The sequence below is a fragment of the Lactuca serriola genome, chromosome 5 (genome assembly GCF_051521515.1).
Source record: "Lactuca serriola cultivar US96UC23 chromosome 5, Lser_US96UC23_V15, whole genome shotgun sequence".
NCBI lineage: Eukaryota > Viridiplantae > Streptophyta > Magnoliopsida > Asterales > Asteraceae > Lactuca > Lactuca serriola.
This window is the reverse complement of record NC_136412.1, coordinates 23311910-23330562: the sequence shown is the minus strand read 5'-3', so window position 1 is coordinate 23330562 and position 18653 is coordinate 23311910. Positions and strand designations below refer to the sequence as shown.

General features: G+C 33.0%; 1 protein-coding gene and 1 pseudogene across 2 annotated transcripts; one reads left to right on the top strand and one right to left on the bottom strand.

Moving 5' to 3' along the window:
- The first annotated feature begins 1156 nt into the window (after positions 1 to 1156).
- Positions 1157 to 7520, top strand: LOC145052214 (V-type proton ATPase subunit C-like; annotated as a pseudogene). Its single transcript, XR_013684024.1, has 13 exons — positions 1157 to 1242; positions 1883 to 1978; positions 2135 to 2226; positions 2316 to 2393; positions 3058 to 3245; positions 4108 to 4169; positions 4279 to 4378; positions 5430 to 5497; positions 5616 to 5749; positions 5862 to 5978; positions 6560 to 6643; positions 6740 to 6819; positions 7324 to 7520. The product of XR_013684024.1 is annotated as a V-type proton ATPase subunit C-like (transcript).
- Positions 7521 to 10445: 2925 nt separating this feature from the next.
- Positions 10446 to 13549, bottom strand: LOC145049331 (uncharacterized). Its single transcript, XM_078997754.1, has 8 exons — positions 13202 to 13549; positions 12875 to 13039; positions 12348 to 12413; positions 12171 to 12239; positions 11810 to 11893; positions 11631 to 11699; positions 11444 to 11556; positions 10446 to 10744 (listed from the first exon to the last, which is right to left on the bottom strand). The coding sequence occupies exons 1-7, from the start codon at positions 13478 to 13480 to the stop codon at positions 11464 to 11466; spliced, it is 825 nt and encodes a 274-aa protein (XP_078853880.1). The 5' UTR covers positions 13481 to 13549; the 3' UTR covers positions 10446 to 10744; positions 11444 to 11463.
- Between the last annotated feature and the right edge of the window lie 5104 nt (positions 13550 to 18653).

Below are 18653 nucleotides of genomic sequence, written 5' to 3'. Positions count from 1 at the left end.
TATACCAATTAAAAGATATGATACGTATAAATTACTATATTTTATTTTGCTATTCTCACAACGGTTCCTCCAAATACATTATTTATTTGCTAATTATTAAAACTTTAAATTATTAATATACATTTTTGAATGCCATTTTATATTATTTTAAAATATAATAAAAACTAATATATAAAGCAAAAATGATTTGTTTTTATCTAACGTAATATATTATTATATATAACACACAATAAACAAACATTTTAACGAATTATCAACATATATCTATATGATTTTTGGCAAATATAATATATAATGAGGGTCAACCATTTACTTACTATATAGGTTAATGAGTGTTGAACTCTTCATGTTATCGAATGGCATGTCATCAATCCATTATACATAGAACTTTCATTAAGTCATATGTCATTTTCTATTGAACTCTCACTATGGATGTCATAAGGCTATATGTTACGTATCCCTCGAAAAAAGGATCGGAGTGCTAAGGTCGCTTCGAGTACCAACGGGAACATCAAGCTGGCCCTTAGTGGCCCTTGCTCGGGGCTTACTTACAATATCTCTCATACATTTTTCTTCTTTTGTGAGTCGTCCTTCTTCTCTCATTCTGTCTTTCCCTTTTTCTCCTTCATATATCGTGTTTGTGTTTGCTTGTACATTACTCTTGCAAGATGAAAAATAAGTTTAACATGTTTTGAAAGAGGGTGTGAACGATGTAGGAGGGGAGTAATGTGATATTGACATCACACAAAATGATAAAAAAAAAAATAAAGAATAATAATTAGTCTAACAATTCAAGCAATTTAGTCCAATTTGCTTGAGAACGTTAATTATAGAATTTATCATACATTATTATAATAAGGTGTGCGACTTTTAAATAGTTGAACATGTCATTTTAACCAAATTATATTTATATTTTGAAGTATAAATGTGTACTTTGGTGCCATGTTATGGAAAGACACGTCTTCGTAAACTCATCATTCTTAATTATATTTTTTTTTCATTTTTTAGTTTTGTTAACATTCCCAAGTCATGTTTTTTTTTTGTATTCATAAAAAAAGGTTTGTATTTGTCAATTTTTTTTACCTTGAGGGTAGTTTCTGTCACTAGTTAAAACGTTGGGGGAGGGGACTCGTTTAGTTAGCCCTCTTTCTAGTTCTAGTTAATAAAAAACATGGGATCATCGTCTCCGCCGTCTAGCCAACACCAGCAGTGATAACAGAAGCAGCTCCTCCATCTTGACTGGTTAGTTCTCTGGTCGCTCTCACTCTCCTCGCAATCGCACATACACACAGAGATTAGTAAGTGTGTATATGAATATCAATTTTGGTTTTCTCTCTTGCTAGGGTTTTAAGATACAACTTTCTGTAATTCGTTGTTCCATTTTCTTTCAAAATGAAGTGGAGTTTGTTTTTTATTTGGTAGGAAATTAAGATATGGCTCTCGTTGATTGTTAACCAGTAATAATCCAACCATCTAGCACCGAGGCGGTATCCCTTCCTGTTCGCTAATTAAAATAAAAAAAACATTAAGAATCTGACAGCACACATTTTAGGCTTCAATCTTGAACTTTTAGTCCAGTATGCATTAGTTTTTATCTCTAGGTTCCCATTGATACGATATTTCTTGATGATCTAAGCTGAAATGTTACTATATTGAAGATGATTCTGAATGATGCTACCATAAACAGAGTCCAGTGTGACCTTTAAGAGTCAAATAAGATTGTTGTATATCTGAAAAACCGATAAGAATTGTTTTTGTCCAGGAAGTGTTTCATTAATGTATCAGGAACTGATAATCTCAATAAGTGCAACAGGGAAACAGCTCCCTCTTATTCACTGACCTTATCTTCAACCTCATAAACTTACTGCAGTCCATATTACAGGTAGTTTGCATCTTATTATTATGGTCATTGGTCAAACATCATGACAAAGCTCAGGAAGCTCAATCGTCCTACAGGTCATCGAATCTCCATGCTCAGGTTTTCCACTTTTGATGAACCTCATGAATATTGCAAACTTTTCCAATTTTGATGCTAAATTACATATTTGCCCATATAATCATTACAAAATCGTTTCTCTTTTATTTGGTACTTCATATACAATTGATTATTAGTATTTCCCTATAACTTTTGCAGGGTACCCTTTGTGCTGCCAGGCGTGCTGCTGCCTTTGTGCGAGGGGATGATGTCATTCACAAACTATTTACAGAGCTGGCTTACCGATACAAGTGAACATCAAACCCATCCTTTGGTCAAATTTTTTTATTCTCATTTACTTAAATATTAACCATGGTTAAACAATATATTGGTGCTGCAGAGATAGGGCAGGAGGATATACAAGAGTACTTTGAACTCGTATAAGAGTTGGTGATGCTGCACCAATGGCATATATAGAGTAAGATTTGTTATCACTTTGGCTTCAAGTCCTTTATTGTCATTTACTTTTTTCTTCCATTTTCCAAAGCATGTCGAATGTCATTTATCTAGGCAGCACTTTATACATATAGCACTTGTAAGCTGTTTCTTTTTTACTTAATGGGCTTAATTTATGTTTCTTTTTGGCTTAATCTGGAGAGAATGATTTAATGGGTTAAGCCAAAAAAACATGTATTAAGACACTTAACCCTTTACCTATTTCCCTTCTCTTTTCCCTCCCAACTTCCCTCAAGTTCAAATTGATTAAGATTGTTAAAATTAATGGGTATTGTGAGATTTATTTATTGGAATCTAAGGGTAAGATGGTCATTTAATCTTATTAAGACGTTTTACTTGGTCTAGAAATGAAGCAACCCTTATGTATACAACAGTTTGACCATACAGACATCATTACCCATTCAGCCACTTTACCTATACAGGATTTAATAAGATTAAAAAAAAGAATCCCCTTAATGATGGAAAAAGAAAGAAACAGTGCCTTAAATTGCAACAGCAGCTTGGTGTTCATTTGTCATTGAAACCTTATAAGTCTAATGGCTCTTTTTTTTCATGACTTTGAGGATTTATAATTAATGCATGTTTTTTCAGTATTTTCTTATGTGAATATTTCTATTTATTAACAGGTTTATAGATAGGGAGAATGAGCTTAGGCAGTTGAAACCCCCAGCTTCACAACCACCTCAAAGGCCAGCATTGGATCCATGGACAAGATCTCAGCTTAGCAGGAGTTTTGCAACTCTTAAAGATGTCAAAAGTGAGGATTAAAGCCTTTATGTCATTGGAATCATCCATTCTGAAGGGAAATAAGAAGGTATTAGAAACAAACAACAACTTTTAGAATGATATACTGAGTTTGTAGTGACAAATATGGCATTTGATATTTCATTTTGTAAGGCAGCAGAGTTGATTTCTGCAATGAGGAACTAGGGTTCTACGGTTTGATCATAAATTCGATTTAAAGTTTTGAATCCCATATAATGGTTTGACAAGATTCTAAGTTACTAAAATGTCCCCTTTTTTTTTGGGAACATGTGACATTTTTCAACATGCATAATATCTTACTAGTACTTGACCCTATTTTCTAAAAAACCAATGTTTTATAACCAAAGACCAACTTTATAACATATTACAATTACAATGTATTACTGAAATTGATAGTTTTAGAAACAATGATCATTTCTAAAATTTACCTATGAATAATCTATTTGAAACCTTCACGCGTAATTCATGAATCCATGAATTGATGTCATTGAAAAATGGGGGACCGGGTTATCCAGACCCGAATAAGGATCCGACTGACAACTGCCAGCTGGAGAGAGGAGAGATCTCGTTAATTTTCCCCCTTTTGATTTTCTTTTGCAAGCCATAATTCAATTCAACAATCGGGAACCTCCGTTGTTGATCTTAAGAATTTTGAGCACCAAGAATTAATCCATCTCCAAAAACTCATTTGACACTCCTCTCTACAGGGTATAGCAATCATCGCAGTCGCTTTCGTTCAATTTTACTAAGTATCTTTGTCAATTTGAGTAATTTTACAGTTTAATATCCCAAATCTTCGTGTTGGCACTCTGGATTCGTTTTTAATATTATAATAGTTTGTGAAAGCTTTATCCTAAATTTGGTTTTTGGTTTGAAACTGGTTATTGATATGGCTGTGTGTGGAATTGTAGTCGAATACGTTTATCGAAGCATGTTCTCAAAGATACGATGTCATATTGAAGATTTGGAAAAAGTATCGGGAATTCTTAGTAGCTCGGTGGAATGGATTCTCATTTGTTCTAAGCATCTTTCCGTATTGATGAAAGATTATGCATTTTGATCCTATGGATTTGCTATTGTAGATTTGTGTGGGATGAGGCAAAGTATCCAACCATGTCTCCTCTTAAGGAGATTGTGGATGGTATTCATGTGCAAGTAGCTAAGATAGATGATGATCTTAAGGTATCCAGTTGTGCTATCTCTTAATGTCTTTTTAATGTTTAAATCAAATTAGTTCGCGTGGCATATCCCCATATACTTGTATAGATAGGAGACCATGTTCACTCTAGTGTTAGACCCTAGATTTGGTAGTTAAGATCAGTTGAGATTTGATCCTTGGGATGAAAATGTATGTGGTTATTTACCTTGGGTAATGGATTATTTTGAAGTACAATTGAACACTATAAGCACTCCACCTGTGTACTACATAAATGATGAATTTTTTTAGCTCCTTTTTCAAGGAGGGGAGAGACCTCATCGGTTGAATATGGCCCATGAAATTAATATATCCTGCTGCCCCATCAATTTTGATTCATCTACTTCTCTAGGATACTTCAGATTTCACAACTGCAATGAGGGAAAAGGATATACATCATAGATTATTAACAATAACCTAACTGTATTACTATTACTTCACAGAATGCTTGACATTTCTATTGAGAGGGTAAGTACAAGCTATTATATTTTCATCATCATGACCATACTGTTATACCATAATCATTCCTAAATAGGTATTTGGTCTGAGTTGTCCCTCTCCCTCCCCATCCTCCATAAATGCCCTCTTCACTTCCTCATTCTTAATCTTAGCACCCTCCTCATCCGTATCTATCCTTTCTCCTCTTGAGTCTTGGCTCGTTAAATAAAGTATGAACATAACTATCCCATCTCCTCTTAATAACTTCCTCATTCTTAATCTTCAGTCCCATTACCCATTAAGTAAAAAAAGAAAGAACACATAAGTATGTTGGAAATACCTCACTCGACACTTATCATTAATTAATGTGTTCCTAACTTCTAGTGGTCTTTTCTATCAAACTGTTCTTATGATAGGAGCAGAAATAAACATTCATCCCAAAAGAATGATTGGACTTGTCTCCAAGAACACCACATAATACATTGATTGCTCATTTTATCCTTATTGTTTTCCTTGTTGAAGCACAAATTACTTACTTGAGTTGATACTATGTATTTGGAATATAGTTTTTTGATGCTTTTGTGGCTTGCACTGTGACAGGTACGCATTGCTGAGTATAACAATGTTCGCAGTCAACTCAATGCAATTAACAGAAAGCAGACTGGAAGGTAAAAATCTATTAATGCCTATCAATGAATTATAAGTAGTTTGAGAAGGGACAGAAAAAGGTTTCTATTGTATTTCTTGTAATCCACCTGACATGACCTGGTTCATTTAATTTTGTAGCTTAGCTGTTTGTGATCTGTCCAATTTAGTGGCACCAGAGGATCTTGTGACTTCAGAACATTTGGTCACTCTCATTGCTGTTGTCCCCAAGTTTTCACAAAAGGATTGGTTATGAGACACTGACCACTTATGTGGTAATGGAGCTATTCTATTTTGATTTTTATTGCTGCTGCATATAATTTTCATCATTTAGTTGAAGAATATTATTCCGGAAATTCTACCCTTTGATTGAACTAATTGTTTTAGGTCCCCAGATCCTCCAAGAACTTACATGAGGACAATGAGTATGCCATCTATACTGTGACATTATTCGTGCGTGATGCTGACAGTTTTCGAACCAAGGCACGCGAAAGAGGGTTTCAAGTGAGTTTTTCATCAATCAAGTTGCTTGTTTGTTACTGTGATTGAAGTTGAACAATCAATCAATCTACTTATATAAAACCTAGGGTTATTAAACATGTAACCAGGAATCCCTGAGAAACTCTCTTTTGAATTGGGGTTATACAAGTTATGGGGAGGTACTTGTATCTCTCAGAATCTTCTTCTTACTATTAATGTCAACTTTTTATTAAGGTTAAGTCATGCTTGTTCACAACTGTTAGCTAGCAAACCTCAATAGAAATTAGTTTGTAGAGGGTAGATTGGCTCTTTATTTTGCATCATATATGATATGATGTGATGTATTAAATATGAGTACAAAACTATATATTAAATTTTGTTGAATAAATCCATTTGACTTGTTGTAGACAATTTGAGTATGTTGGTTCGAGGGTGGTATAATTGCAGAAATGGTAGCATAATCATAGTGGTACTGGTAGTGTGGGCTTTTCCATTTCAATATGGATTTTGGGCTCCTTCTAGGCCCTTATGTTAGCCACCCATAATCATATCCAGATTAAGTTGATTAAGAAAATAAAAACACACCAAAATGTTACTAACTGCAGGTTTTCACTTCCTGGATGCACTTTTGTGCTGTACGTTTGTTTGCTGAGAGCATTTTGGGATACGGATTGCCACCTTCATTTCTGGTAATTAAATTTTGCATCACATCCAAACGGTTGGTTTCCTTCATCTGTTTTTTTTTTTTTTTTTTTTTTTTTTAAATAAATAAAACTTTTATTCAGTCTGCTGTGCTGTCACCATCGGTCAAGAGTGAGAAGAAAGTAGGTTCCATCCTTGAAACTCTATGCAGCAGTTCAAACAGGCAAGTTGTCCTATAAATTATAATATAATTTCCATCTCACTGACTAAAATCAACTAGTTAGTTTAAGTCTTATACTTGAAGAAGAATATGACAACAAACAATATCCCTTCCCTATATTGAGATCAAGAAACGAGGTCCAGTCCCCATTGTGTATGTAGGTATTTCTGGTACAATGAATGAATCCTCTCCTCTGGCATGTGTTACCCTATCCATTGAGTGCGGACCATTTGTCTTTTTCATGACTAGAATTTTGGATATATACAGCCACAGGATATGGGTGTTGGTATTCAACATTAAGACTGTTGTAGAATGTAGATCACAAACACTCAACTATACAATTGAATAAGACAAAAGAAAAAAAAAAAAAAAAAAGGAGGAATGGAGGTTCTTCAATACCCCCTCCCCCACGCTATCCCTCCCACCCCAATCCGTTTGTTTTATCTGATCCAACTGAATATAACCGTTTTTGATGAGATTGGATTTGGGTATTGTTCTGGAAAACAGAGGATGATGGAGGAATGGGCAGCTTGGGTGGTGATGCTGACACTCATCCTTATGTCTCCTTCACCATTAATCTTATATGAGCCTTGTGTTGTCTTAACCAGTCTTTCTCGGTTTCAACTCAATAATCTCTTCTGTATTTTAAGCTGTATTAATTCACTCATGACTTTTGCTTCATCCCGACCCTATTTTTTTTTGTATTCTGCCTGCTCATTATATTGTTAATTAGGGCTGTTCATTATTCAGATAAAACCGAATTATCCAATTGGAAAATTTGGATTGGACTATTTGGTTCGGATATTCGGATTTTTGGATTGGTTTTCAACAAATCTGAATTTATTATTTTGGATTTCGGATTGATTTTGATTTATAAAAGAAGAACCAAATAGTCCAAAAAAACCGAATAAACATTTATATATATATATATATATATATATATATATATATATATATATATATATAGTTATTAATTTTGGAATTTATTTTTTCAAATAAGTTCAAAACGTTTCACCCGATAAAAAAAGCTTTAATATGCATTTTCTCTCAAATGTTTTGTATTTATAAAATATTTAACTATAATATAACTTCTTATTAGTTTTTTTATAAATTTCAAATTACAACTAAATTATTTGTTTTTGCTTCTTATGTAATGTTGGGTAATATTAAAATTATATGTTGTTTTAAAATGTTTCGGTTTTTGAAAACCGAATTATAAAAACCGACATAACTGAATTGCAATTGAATCGGATTTGAATTTAGTTTGGATTATTCGGATCCATATTTTGAAAACCGAAATCAATTTGGATTCACTTGATTGGATCGGTCAAACCGATCCATCCAAACGAACACCGAATGTTAATTGTTTTAGGAAGATGCGAAAAGGGCACCCGGTTATCGGTTATATTTCCAAAGTTGTGTAATAATCTTTGATTTGCTTGAAAACCATGTAAAATCTCAACTCCAAATAAGGTTTTTTTTTGTGATATTTGAAATATTGAGATTATTACTTTCTCTTACTCGGTTTCTTTTTCTACTGTCTATTTGTATTTTGTAATAAAAGATAAATGAATAGACAATAAACAATATAAAAATACGAATGTTTTCTTTTGCTCATTCCAGGGGAGGGAGTATATGGGTAAGGCTGATACAAGTTACCCAACTCCATATTTCAAATGGGATTGTCATATCCACTATCCACTATATAAAATATATAATCACTCATACAGATAGATATATCATATTTCTTAATATAATAAAAGATAAATTAGTAAATTTAATGAATACAAACAAATGAAAAGAGTTAATATGTGCTCTAATGAAGGTTTTCAAAATTTGAGATATATCCCTTTAAAAAGTGTTAATGATAGATATTAAATGAACTTTTTTTTTTATCAACAGATATGCTCTTAATGAATTGATGTCAAAATTCTGAAACAACGTATTAGATATGCATATAGCAAAACCTTACATTATCACCCAGGTTGTAAGCTAACAAATATTATAAGCTACAATATAATGTATTTTAATCAGAAAAAGTAATTTGCGCTTAATTGCCTCTTTTTTTTGTCGATTCATGCATATGTCTTAAATGATTGGTAACTTGCTTGGAATGAGCAGTAGTTGATATATGATATCATAAGTCTTATCTTTTTTGTCGATTCATGCATGTCTTAATACGAAAAAATGTACATAAGAAATAGGAAACACAAGGCTGCTACACTTAAGTAAGCTTAATTTTTCATTTCAAATAATGCAGATTAAACTCAACTTGTCATACTTTGATGCTTTCAACTTGTATTTTTTTTTTTACAAATAAATGATTGTTTTATAACAAAACTACAGTACATGCAAATACCATGATAAGAAAGTTGTTTCATTCGATTAAAGAAATAGGAACTTGATAAAATAAAATACAACTCGCAACTCATTTGCCTATATATATATATATATATATATATATATATATATATATATATATATATATATATATATATATATATATATATATATATATATATATATATATATATATATACACAGAGAGAGAGAGAGAGAGAGAGAGAGAGAGAGAGAGAGAGATTTTATTCCTGCCAAAAATTTTCAAAACCACCAACACGGCCTCGTCTACCTCGATTAGAAATGATAAAAAACTATTTATGATTGTAATGTGCATATATGCATATTTGAATGTGCATTTATGCACATACGTTTATGGCTTTCGTTTTTTTATGTGCGAATTACTTAGACAAAGCCACTAGAGCCGTGCGAATTACTAGAAACTCTCAAAAATCCGTTTTCAAACAAGTCCATAGACAAAATCTCTATGACTTTCTTTTACAAATATGTTAAAAATAGTTTTAAAATACATAAACATTATAGGTATTTATGTGATTTGATACCATACTAATTCACATATTGATTCAGGCTTGTTGGTAAAATGATTCATTACCTAAATCGAAACAAATGTGTAGGAGTTACTTTATTAATTCATAAAAACAAACAATGGTTTAAACTACATTAATTGATGAAAGTACAACATAATAGACCAACAAAATAAAAATAATATTGATTGGTATTGGTAAATTGAATAACTTCATAAAATTACAAATAAATTAGTTGTAGTAGACCAAACATACTCTAAATTGATTCAGACAAACAACAAACACGATTACAAATTCAAATAAGGCTAGTAGATGACATACCACATATACCACACTTTTGCACTAATATAGTCTAAATTCATTACCACTTCATTTTCTCCTCACCCTACAAAACTAGGTGTCATACCACACATTACCATATTTTTATTTAATTTTAAATATATGTAATATCAATATTATATTTTATTTACAGAGAATTAAAAAACCGTGAATTTTGATAAATCTTATATATATATATATATATATATATATATATATATATATATATATATATATATATATATATATATATAATTTAATAATAATTAAAAAAGAAAAAAAAGAACAGAAAAGAAAAAAGGTGCGGTAAACCAATGACGTGCGGTATAGATACCATATATATCTTTTTTATTAAAATCGATAGGGTGTTTGCGGCATACTGTGATACCAAATCATTTACCGCAATGTGTGGTGTTGTACGCACTGTTGGGTCTTAAATAATGATTTACAAATCTTCATTTGTCCTTGACAATGACAAATTAAATTTACGCAGATCCTTTTACAGTGACTCATTCTTCCATTCTTTGATTTATAAACAAAAAGAAAATATACATAGAATCATCATTGAAGACTAACATTAATGGCTATGATGATACTTTGATCAAATTACTCTAAATCAGTTATTACGAAAAACTTGAAAACACAATTGAACATACTTGCTCTATATCCTTCTTTTGAAATATCATAATAAGCTTCGACAGAATACAATCACTAATCACTTGAACCTGTCAAAAACATTAGATAACATATATATATTATTAAAATATATGTTAGGAACTGAAATAAGCAACATCAAATTAAGAAATATATAAACCAGCGAACGAATCAATATATTTATAACTGATCATGAACATGTATGACGAGAAAAGATCTAAAAATAGATAATTTATCGAACAAATTCAACTGTCGATGAAGACCCCATAGTAGTGGACCCAAAAAACATGATTAAAAATATCATGGTAGCAAACTATTTAAACAATACACAATTTTGATCGTGCCTTTTAGAAATTAAGGGTTGAGTTTCTCATCAAAATTCCATTTTCCATTTGATCCAACTTTATGTATAAAGATATAGGATCATGTGAAAAATAAAAAAATATATGAAATAATGAAAAGCGTGAGAAACAATTCATCTTCATGTTTTTTTGTATGTATTTTGGTGAACAAGATAAAAGAGTTATTAGATGAAAATAACATGATTCACATATGATATTGTTTTAGTGAATTAAGGGATGATATAGTTTTCCCACTTTAATGGATCGTCCCAAAAATTTGAATCTTCGTTATTTTTTCTTTTAGGATTTTTTTCCCGAATCATTTTTTTCTAATTATTTAATGATTCAATATTTTATTTTTGGTTTCCAAAAAACATGGATATGGTTCATTTATCATTCGTCTCACGTCATATGTATGTGTATTATTACCTTCGATAGTTTATGAGAGACTAATTAAATGAATTGGAGCTGTTGATAATAGCAAAAGGTTCCTCAAATCCTTGTATTTGTTCTTCTAGATCCCACAAAACCTCTTTATCATTCTGTAAAATTATTTCTATTTTGATTATTCAATATAAACACATGTTATCTACTTATTACCATGAGACAGAAATACCTCGAATCCCACATTTGACATCTGGTGTTCTTCAAATGAAAGCAGATGTTGCTGGTTGGTGGTCATATTCTGCATATTATTATTTTTATTAAATTTGGTTTACATATAAAAATAATTTCGAAAACATTTATGGGTTTTAGATAATTTAAGAATGAGATCAATAATTCAATAAATAATACCTGATGAGTGTTTAGCATGGATGCATCAAAATTCGACGCAGAATAATACATAGGATTTACACAAGCAAGCTTCGAAGAAAGGAACTGGAAATATGATTTATTAATAAGAATAGTAATTAAAAAAAGATAAAACATTATCAATGTTTTTCTCTTTTTTAATGTATTTTAAAATCACATACATTTTGAGTATGAGTATATAAGTTTATAACAAAATTATGAAGCATATATATTAGATTTTAAATTTGAAGATAATTAACTTATGACACATGTCCATAAACTCATGAAATAAGTAATTAAAACTTGATTAACATGTTTCTTTTACATATATTTATTATTAAAAAATATTTAATTTAAAACTAACCTGAATTTCATTTTGTAGAGACTGAACATAATTAATAACTTCCTCCAACATAAGAACTTTTCCTGTTATCTGGTTATAAAATATAAAAAAAAAATCAATTATTCATAATTGACTATTCATTCATACTTAAAAATAAAAAAAATGAAAATAAAAAAAACTTAAAATTAATTGATTTACCTTATCACAACCTGGAACAATGGCTTGTAATGCCTTCATCTTCTCGCTTATCTTCTCTCTCCTCACCTAAAAAAATTGCAAATCCATCTTAGCATCTTGTTCTTTTTTTTTTATTTTTTATTTTTTTATTTTTTTATTTTTTATAATTATATAAAAAAACCAAACTTACGACAATAAAAGAATATATACATTTATGCAAAATTCCATATTTCAAACCTCTATTTAATTCTATAGTTGGGAGTTGAAGACCCTATATATATTTATATGTTTAAATATTTTATCTACATTTATGATCGAAGCCAGGATTTTTGTTTGTCACATGGACGGTGCATGTAAAGAAAAAGATGAACACAATCTTATTAAAAGATTCAATTCAAGTGTAAAACGGACAAGACAAAAATGTGTCATCTATAATAACTGCTTTCCAATAAACATTGATGGATGAAGTAGTGTTGTACATATAATATAATTCAGACTACATTTTGGAATGAAGGATAAAAATGAAAATTCAAGAACGTAGATAGTACCCTTTCAGCAAGACTATGGCTATCTGTTGCTTCACCTCTTCTTGCTCTAACATAAACATACCCAATTTGCCCTTCTTTAGAGTATCTCAACTTTTTGTTTTTTTCTTGCTCAATATTGCTTTTATTTTGATTCCTACATTTGTTGCAAGTGTTTTTTGTCATACCCTACAAAACAAAACCAAAATATTAATCAATTAATTAACTATAACAGAATAAGAAAAATCAAAGTAACTTTATTATTCACCTATTGCCTATTGCCACAATGGAATGTGGGCTGTGAAACTTTTAAAAATAAAAATAAATTATTGAATAAAGTTAATTGATTACATAAGAATCAGTTGTGGGCATCGTCTTCTCATGTATGTGACCATGAACCACCATTGGCATCGGAGATTCTGAGCTTTTTAAATTGTTGCAAATGTCGACTTGGTTGCTATGAGCACTCATTTCAATGGCGCCATTGGGGATAATATGATCGTCATGGGATAGCTGGAACTCATCGGAGAAACCAATGGAGTCGGTGATGGTGCCGGTGGTTGCTGGGTAAAGCAGGGATTGATCAAGAAGAAAAGGGTGGTGCTGCTCGTGAAATGGGGAAACTTCCATTGATGGTTTTTGTGGTAGAAAGATAGAGAATTTTTACAAAGAAAATGTTGGTCGATGACAATCATGGAAGTTCAAGTGTGTATGATATATATATATATATATATATATATATATATATATATATATATATATATATATATATATATATATATATATATATATATATATATATAAAATTTCTTAAATTGGACCTTTATATTATTTAAAAATAAATTTTAATATGGTAATAGATTATATATATTGTCTATTTGGCTAATTACATATCTTGATTTTTTTAATGAACACGTAAAATTAAAAGTAAATATACGAATAGCAATTATTAAATGCATGATAAGGTAATTCTTAATTAAAAATGATATTTATTAATTGAAATAGGTAATTGACTAATTTCTAATAAATAATAATTTGATATTAACTTTATTCTCCTGAAATAACAAAACAAAGTTGTGTTGGCACCTTCATTTTTATTAGATAAAATTTAAAAATCGTTGTCTAGATTAAATAGGACACCCCTCAAAAGTTGAGATAGTGTGGTGACACCACATTCCTGATAAAATAGTTATCCCCTTTAAAGTATACTGCACTTTTAGAATTTTAACTGTATCTTGTTGTATCTGTTTGATACAGAAGCAAACAACTAATAGGTAATTCTTTCATTAAATAACTTATTTCTAAGAAATAAACTTTTGAGATATCGAGTAAACTAACCAACCATAATTTAATGGAAATTATAAGAAAATAACTTCTTTTTTTCAAATTAACCAAGAAGCCTGAAATGTGATAGGATCCATTTGTTGGAGGTATGTCCACTCTCATAATATGTTGGTGACTTGTGTTGCACACAAAATAAAATCTAAAAGCAAGAATTATAAATAAATATAAATAAAGGAATTACTTTGTTATTCTTGAGTAGTTTGATGGTCTAATTAGAAACTACAAAATAGAGATATATTTAATTTGTTATTAAGAACATTTGATTATGACTAGATAATTATCATTTAATTTTAGATAATTATGTCCTTAATTAAAAGATTTTTTGGTGGGCAAGTTTGGCATTAGGGTTTACTTATATAAGGCAACCCTTTGGTGTCCCCTCCCTCTCCTTAAGTCAAGCCATGAAATTTGCATCTCTTCTCCCTTAAAATTGTGTAAAACCTAGCTTCCATAAGCTAGGGTTTTGGTCTTTGTGTTCTCGAAGAAATTGTAAAAGCTAAGGAGGAAGAAGAAGGTGATCTTGCTTTGAATATTGTGTATTTTGGAGTGTGAAGTGATAGAGAAATTTTATGTTGGGTTCTCAAAGATCATCCAAGTAAGGTATTTTTTTAAAATAATTACATAGATCTGCCAAATCTAAATATGAGACAGTACAGATGATTGGACATAGTAAATGACTATGACTATGAAATTCTTTATCATCCAAGCAATGTTAACGTTGTGGCTGGTGCATTGAGTCGGAAGACAACTAGTGCACCTATTCGTGATTTATTTTTGACGATGACAATGGTTACTCTATTGTTGGAAATTATTAAAGAGGTGCGGACCAAACCGGCCAGCATTGAGAATCATAAGAGAAAGAGAGTCAAGGGACAGGTCACTTCGTATGTTAGAGATAGTCGAGGTTTGTTGTTTGTTGATTTGATTTGGTCAGATATGGGTGTCATATGTGGCTCCTCAGACTTTGGATGAGGCTCATAAGTCCAAATTTTTGATCCATGCGAGCACGACCAAGATGTATAGACACCTTCATGATGATTGTTGGTGAGCGGCTATGAAGAAGGATGTGGCACACTGACATGGTATGTAGAGAGGTGTTTGACTTGCTGGAAACTCAAGGTTCATAGCTGCAACCTTTGGATACCCCAATGTTGAAACAGGATCGCATCATGATTAATCTAATTATGAAGTTGTCGAAGACTCTTCGGAATGTTGATGCGATTTGGGTCATCATCAATGGGTTAACCAGTAGGTCCCATTTTATTGCTATTCAGGAGAGCACCTCAACCGAGAAGCTAGAAAATATCTATGTCGGGGAGGTGATTTCCAGTCATGCGTGCCTATTTCAGTAGTTTCATGTAGGGATGTCGGGTTCACTTCTAAGTTTTAGAAGCGAATTTCATGAGGATCTGGGCATTCATTTTCACTTCAGCACAAAATATCATCCTCAGACAAATGGATAGAGTGAGTGGACGATTCGGACTTTAGAAGATACGTCAAAGACTTATGTACTTGACATGGGTAGGAGTTGGGATTTGTATCTAACGTTGACAAAATTCTCCTACAACAACAACTTTCACTCCAATATTTGAATGTCTCCCTTCAAAATGATTTATGAGGGGAAGTGTAGGACCTTAGTTTGTTGGGGAAATGTTATTCAGATAGTCATGAGTAGAACTAATGACATGCTCAAGACTACAAAGCTTATTCAACATGCACGTGGGGGACTTTAGACTGTGCAAAGTTGGTATAAGAGCTATGCAGATCAATGGAGATCTGATCTTGAGTTTCAAGTTAGGGATTTTGTGGTTCTAAAGGTGTCACATTGGGAGGGTGTCATACAATTTTGGACGTGAGGCAAGTTGGGCCCTTGATATATTTGCCCCTTATGGTTTATTATTCATGTAGGCAAGGTTGCCTACCATTTGGATCTAACGTGAGGAGCTCAGTTGTAACGTCCCAAAATTTAAGACCAAAAATTTCGTTTTAATATTAAAATCACCAATCAAACATGTTCATAAATCCATAAGAAAAACAATGTATATAAATCAAACATCCCTAAATACATCAAAGTCACGTAAAGTGGAAATCATGGTGTATGGGTGCGATGTGATCATCCGAGCTCTTCCCCATCGATCCAGAAGTACCTGAAACATAAACTAAAAACTATAAGCATGAATCTAAGCGAGTTCCACAAAATACCACATACCATACACATCTGTCAGCTCAAAGTTGTTCCGGGTCTATTTCATCCCCGGGGCTATTTCACCCCCGAGTCTATTTCAACTCTTGTGTTGACCCAAAGCCGTACCAGGTCTATTTCACTCCTGAGTCTATTTCAACTCATTTGCTAGCACGAGACTATATTGGGTCTATTTCACCCCACATACATATAGCAAACAGGAACACATGCATATAACACAAAGACTACAAGTACATAACATATGCTAGTGTCCTATAGTATAGTGAGCAAACTCACCTCAGTCTACTGACAGTTAAACAAATGATCGGGATGCTGATACGGAAAATCCTTGTGCTAGTCAATCAAATTGTTAACGTATCCCTCAGAGGAAACGTCAAAAAGAGAAGTCAAAACTATTATAGGACTTGGCCTGAGCTGAACTCAGTCGGACCAAGTCCGAGGCCAAGGCCAGACCTTCACCAGTGCGAAAGAGACAGGCGTGACAGTTGTGGTGTAGAGCAGCGGAGGTATCACCTTGGAAAGGTGTCATCCGATTTAGGAAGAGGGGCAAGTTGGTTCCCAGGTACATCGGTCCTTTCAGGGTTTTGATCCGGGTGGGTCAGGTTTCTTATCGTTTGGATCTTCTTGAGGAGCTTAGTAAGATACATAGTACGTTCAATGTATCTCAGTTGTGGAAATGTTTATTGGATGATTCCGCGATGGTACATTGGAGGATATTCAGGTGGATGATCGCCTGAATTATATCGAGAAACCCGTGGCAATTCTTAACAGAAAGACGAAAACCTGAAGAACATGGTTGTTGAGTTGGTGAAAGTTCAGTAGCAGCACCACAAGGGTTCATTTAAGGATTGCGATGTAACACCCCGTTTATTAAATAAATAAATAGACAAATTAATGAATGAATAGTAGCCCTAAAAATCAATAATAATATGGCAAGGTGTTGGTCTCGAGGAGTTAATTGTTACAATTATAGAAGTTGGGGGTTAAAAGTGTAAGTTTTGGAGTGGTTTGTAAATATTTATGAAGGCAGGGACTACTTGGTAAATTATTGGGACTTAATTTGAAGAGATTGTGGAGGCTAAGGGGTTGTTTGGTAAGTTTTAGACCTAAAATGAAATGAAATTATAGAATCAAGGGATAAAGGGTAAATATTGGATTAAAGTTGAAGAAGATCTGGTGAGGAGGGACTGGTGTTGTAAAAACGTTCAAATGTTTGAAGAGAGACACTGTTATACCTGGTATTCCCTCCCATCGTCTAACCCTAAACCTAAGACACCATTTCACAGCCGCCACCCTCAAGGAGCTCCCTAGCCGCCGTTGCATCACCGAGTCTGCTGCCGCTGCTAACTCGCCATCGGAACGCCACTACGATTGCCAGACGTCAGGAGCAATGTTGAAACATCACGTGGATCGCCAAAGAACCGCCAATGGAGTCGAAGCGCTGTTCATCGCTGCATAGGTCGCAAATTTCCGAGAAGCACCTGGTATGACCATCTACCACTTCTCTTTCTCCTCTCCTTCGTTTTGTTCGACGGTTTGTCATCGGGTATGCCGATAGTGGCTGCCGCCACCCAAGTGGTTGCCATTTTGTTGTATTTCGGCGATGCCAGCCGCTTGAGGGGTGGCCGGACATTAGGTGGTTGAGTATATTTACGTTGTTATTGCGCTCATGGTGCTGTTTGCATAATACCTAGCCGGAAAAAACCAAGGAAGGCCCGCCACCACCACCATGGGTGGTAGCTGCCACCGTTTACTGCCACCTGCCACCGCATGGGTGGGTGTGAGTGTGTTTACTCCTTGTGGAAGATATGATTGTGTGTTTTAAGCCAGAGAAAAACCATGGAAAACCCCCACCACCACCTCGAGCCGCCGCCAACCGTCACTGCCTAAGGTGGCTGTGGGTGGTGCCCGACCTAGCAGAACCCTAATCGGCCCAATACCTTAATTTAGACTTAGTTGGTTTGTGACTTGGATTGGAAACACTAATTAGGGTTTAGAAAACCCTAATTCTTGGAATGTTAGTTTAGGAATTGCCAGGACCCGCCTTTGGACTGTTAGACTGGAACTTTGATTTATGTTCAACTGCATTGTATGAATGGTATAATGGAGTGATGGACTTAATGGGTTTAGTCCTTAATGGGTTAAGTAAGAACACTTAACCCTAATCGTCATTTTATGTAAAAACCCTAATTTTGTCTTTGGTGATTGGGCTATTGATGGGCCATCCAAGAACAAGTATATGGACTAGAATATTGA

Excerpts from the sequence above, each read along its gene's own strand:
- LOC145049331 (XM_078997754.1), bottom strand. The coding sequence starts at position 13,480 with ATGGAAGTTTCCCCATTTCACGAGCAGCACCACCCTTTTCTTCTTGAT. Across the intron at positions 11,894-12,170 it reads CTCTACAAAATGAAATTCAG|TTCCTTTCTTCGAAGCTTGC; the intron begins GTTAGTTTTAAA and ends TCATATTTCCAG. Across the intron at positions 11,700-11,809 it reads CCATGCTAAACACTCATCAG|AATATGACCACCAACCAGCA; the intron begins GTATTATTTATT and ends AATAATATGCAG.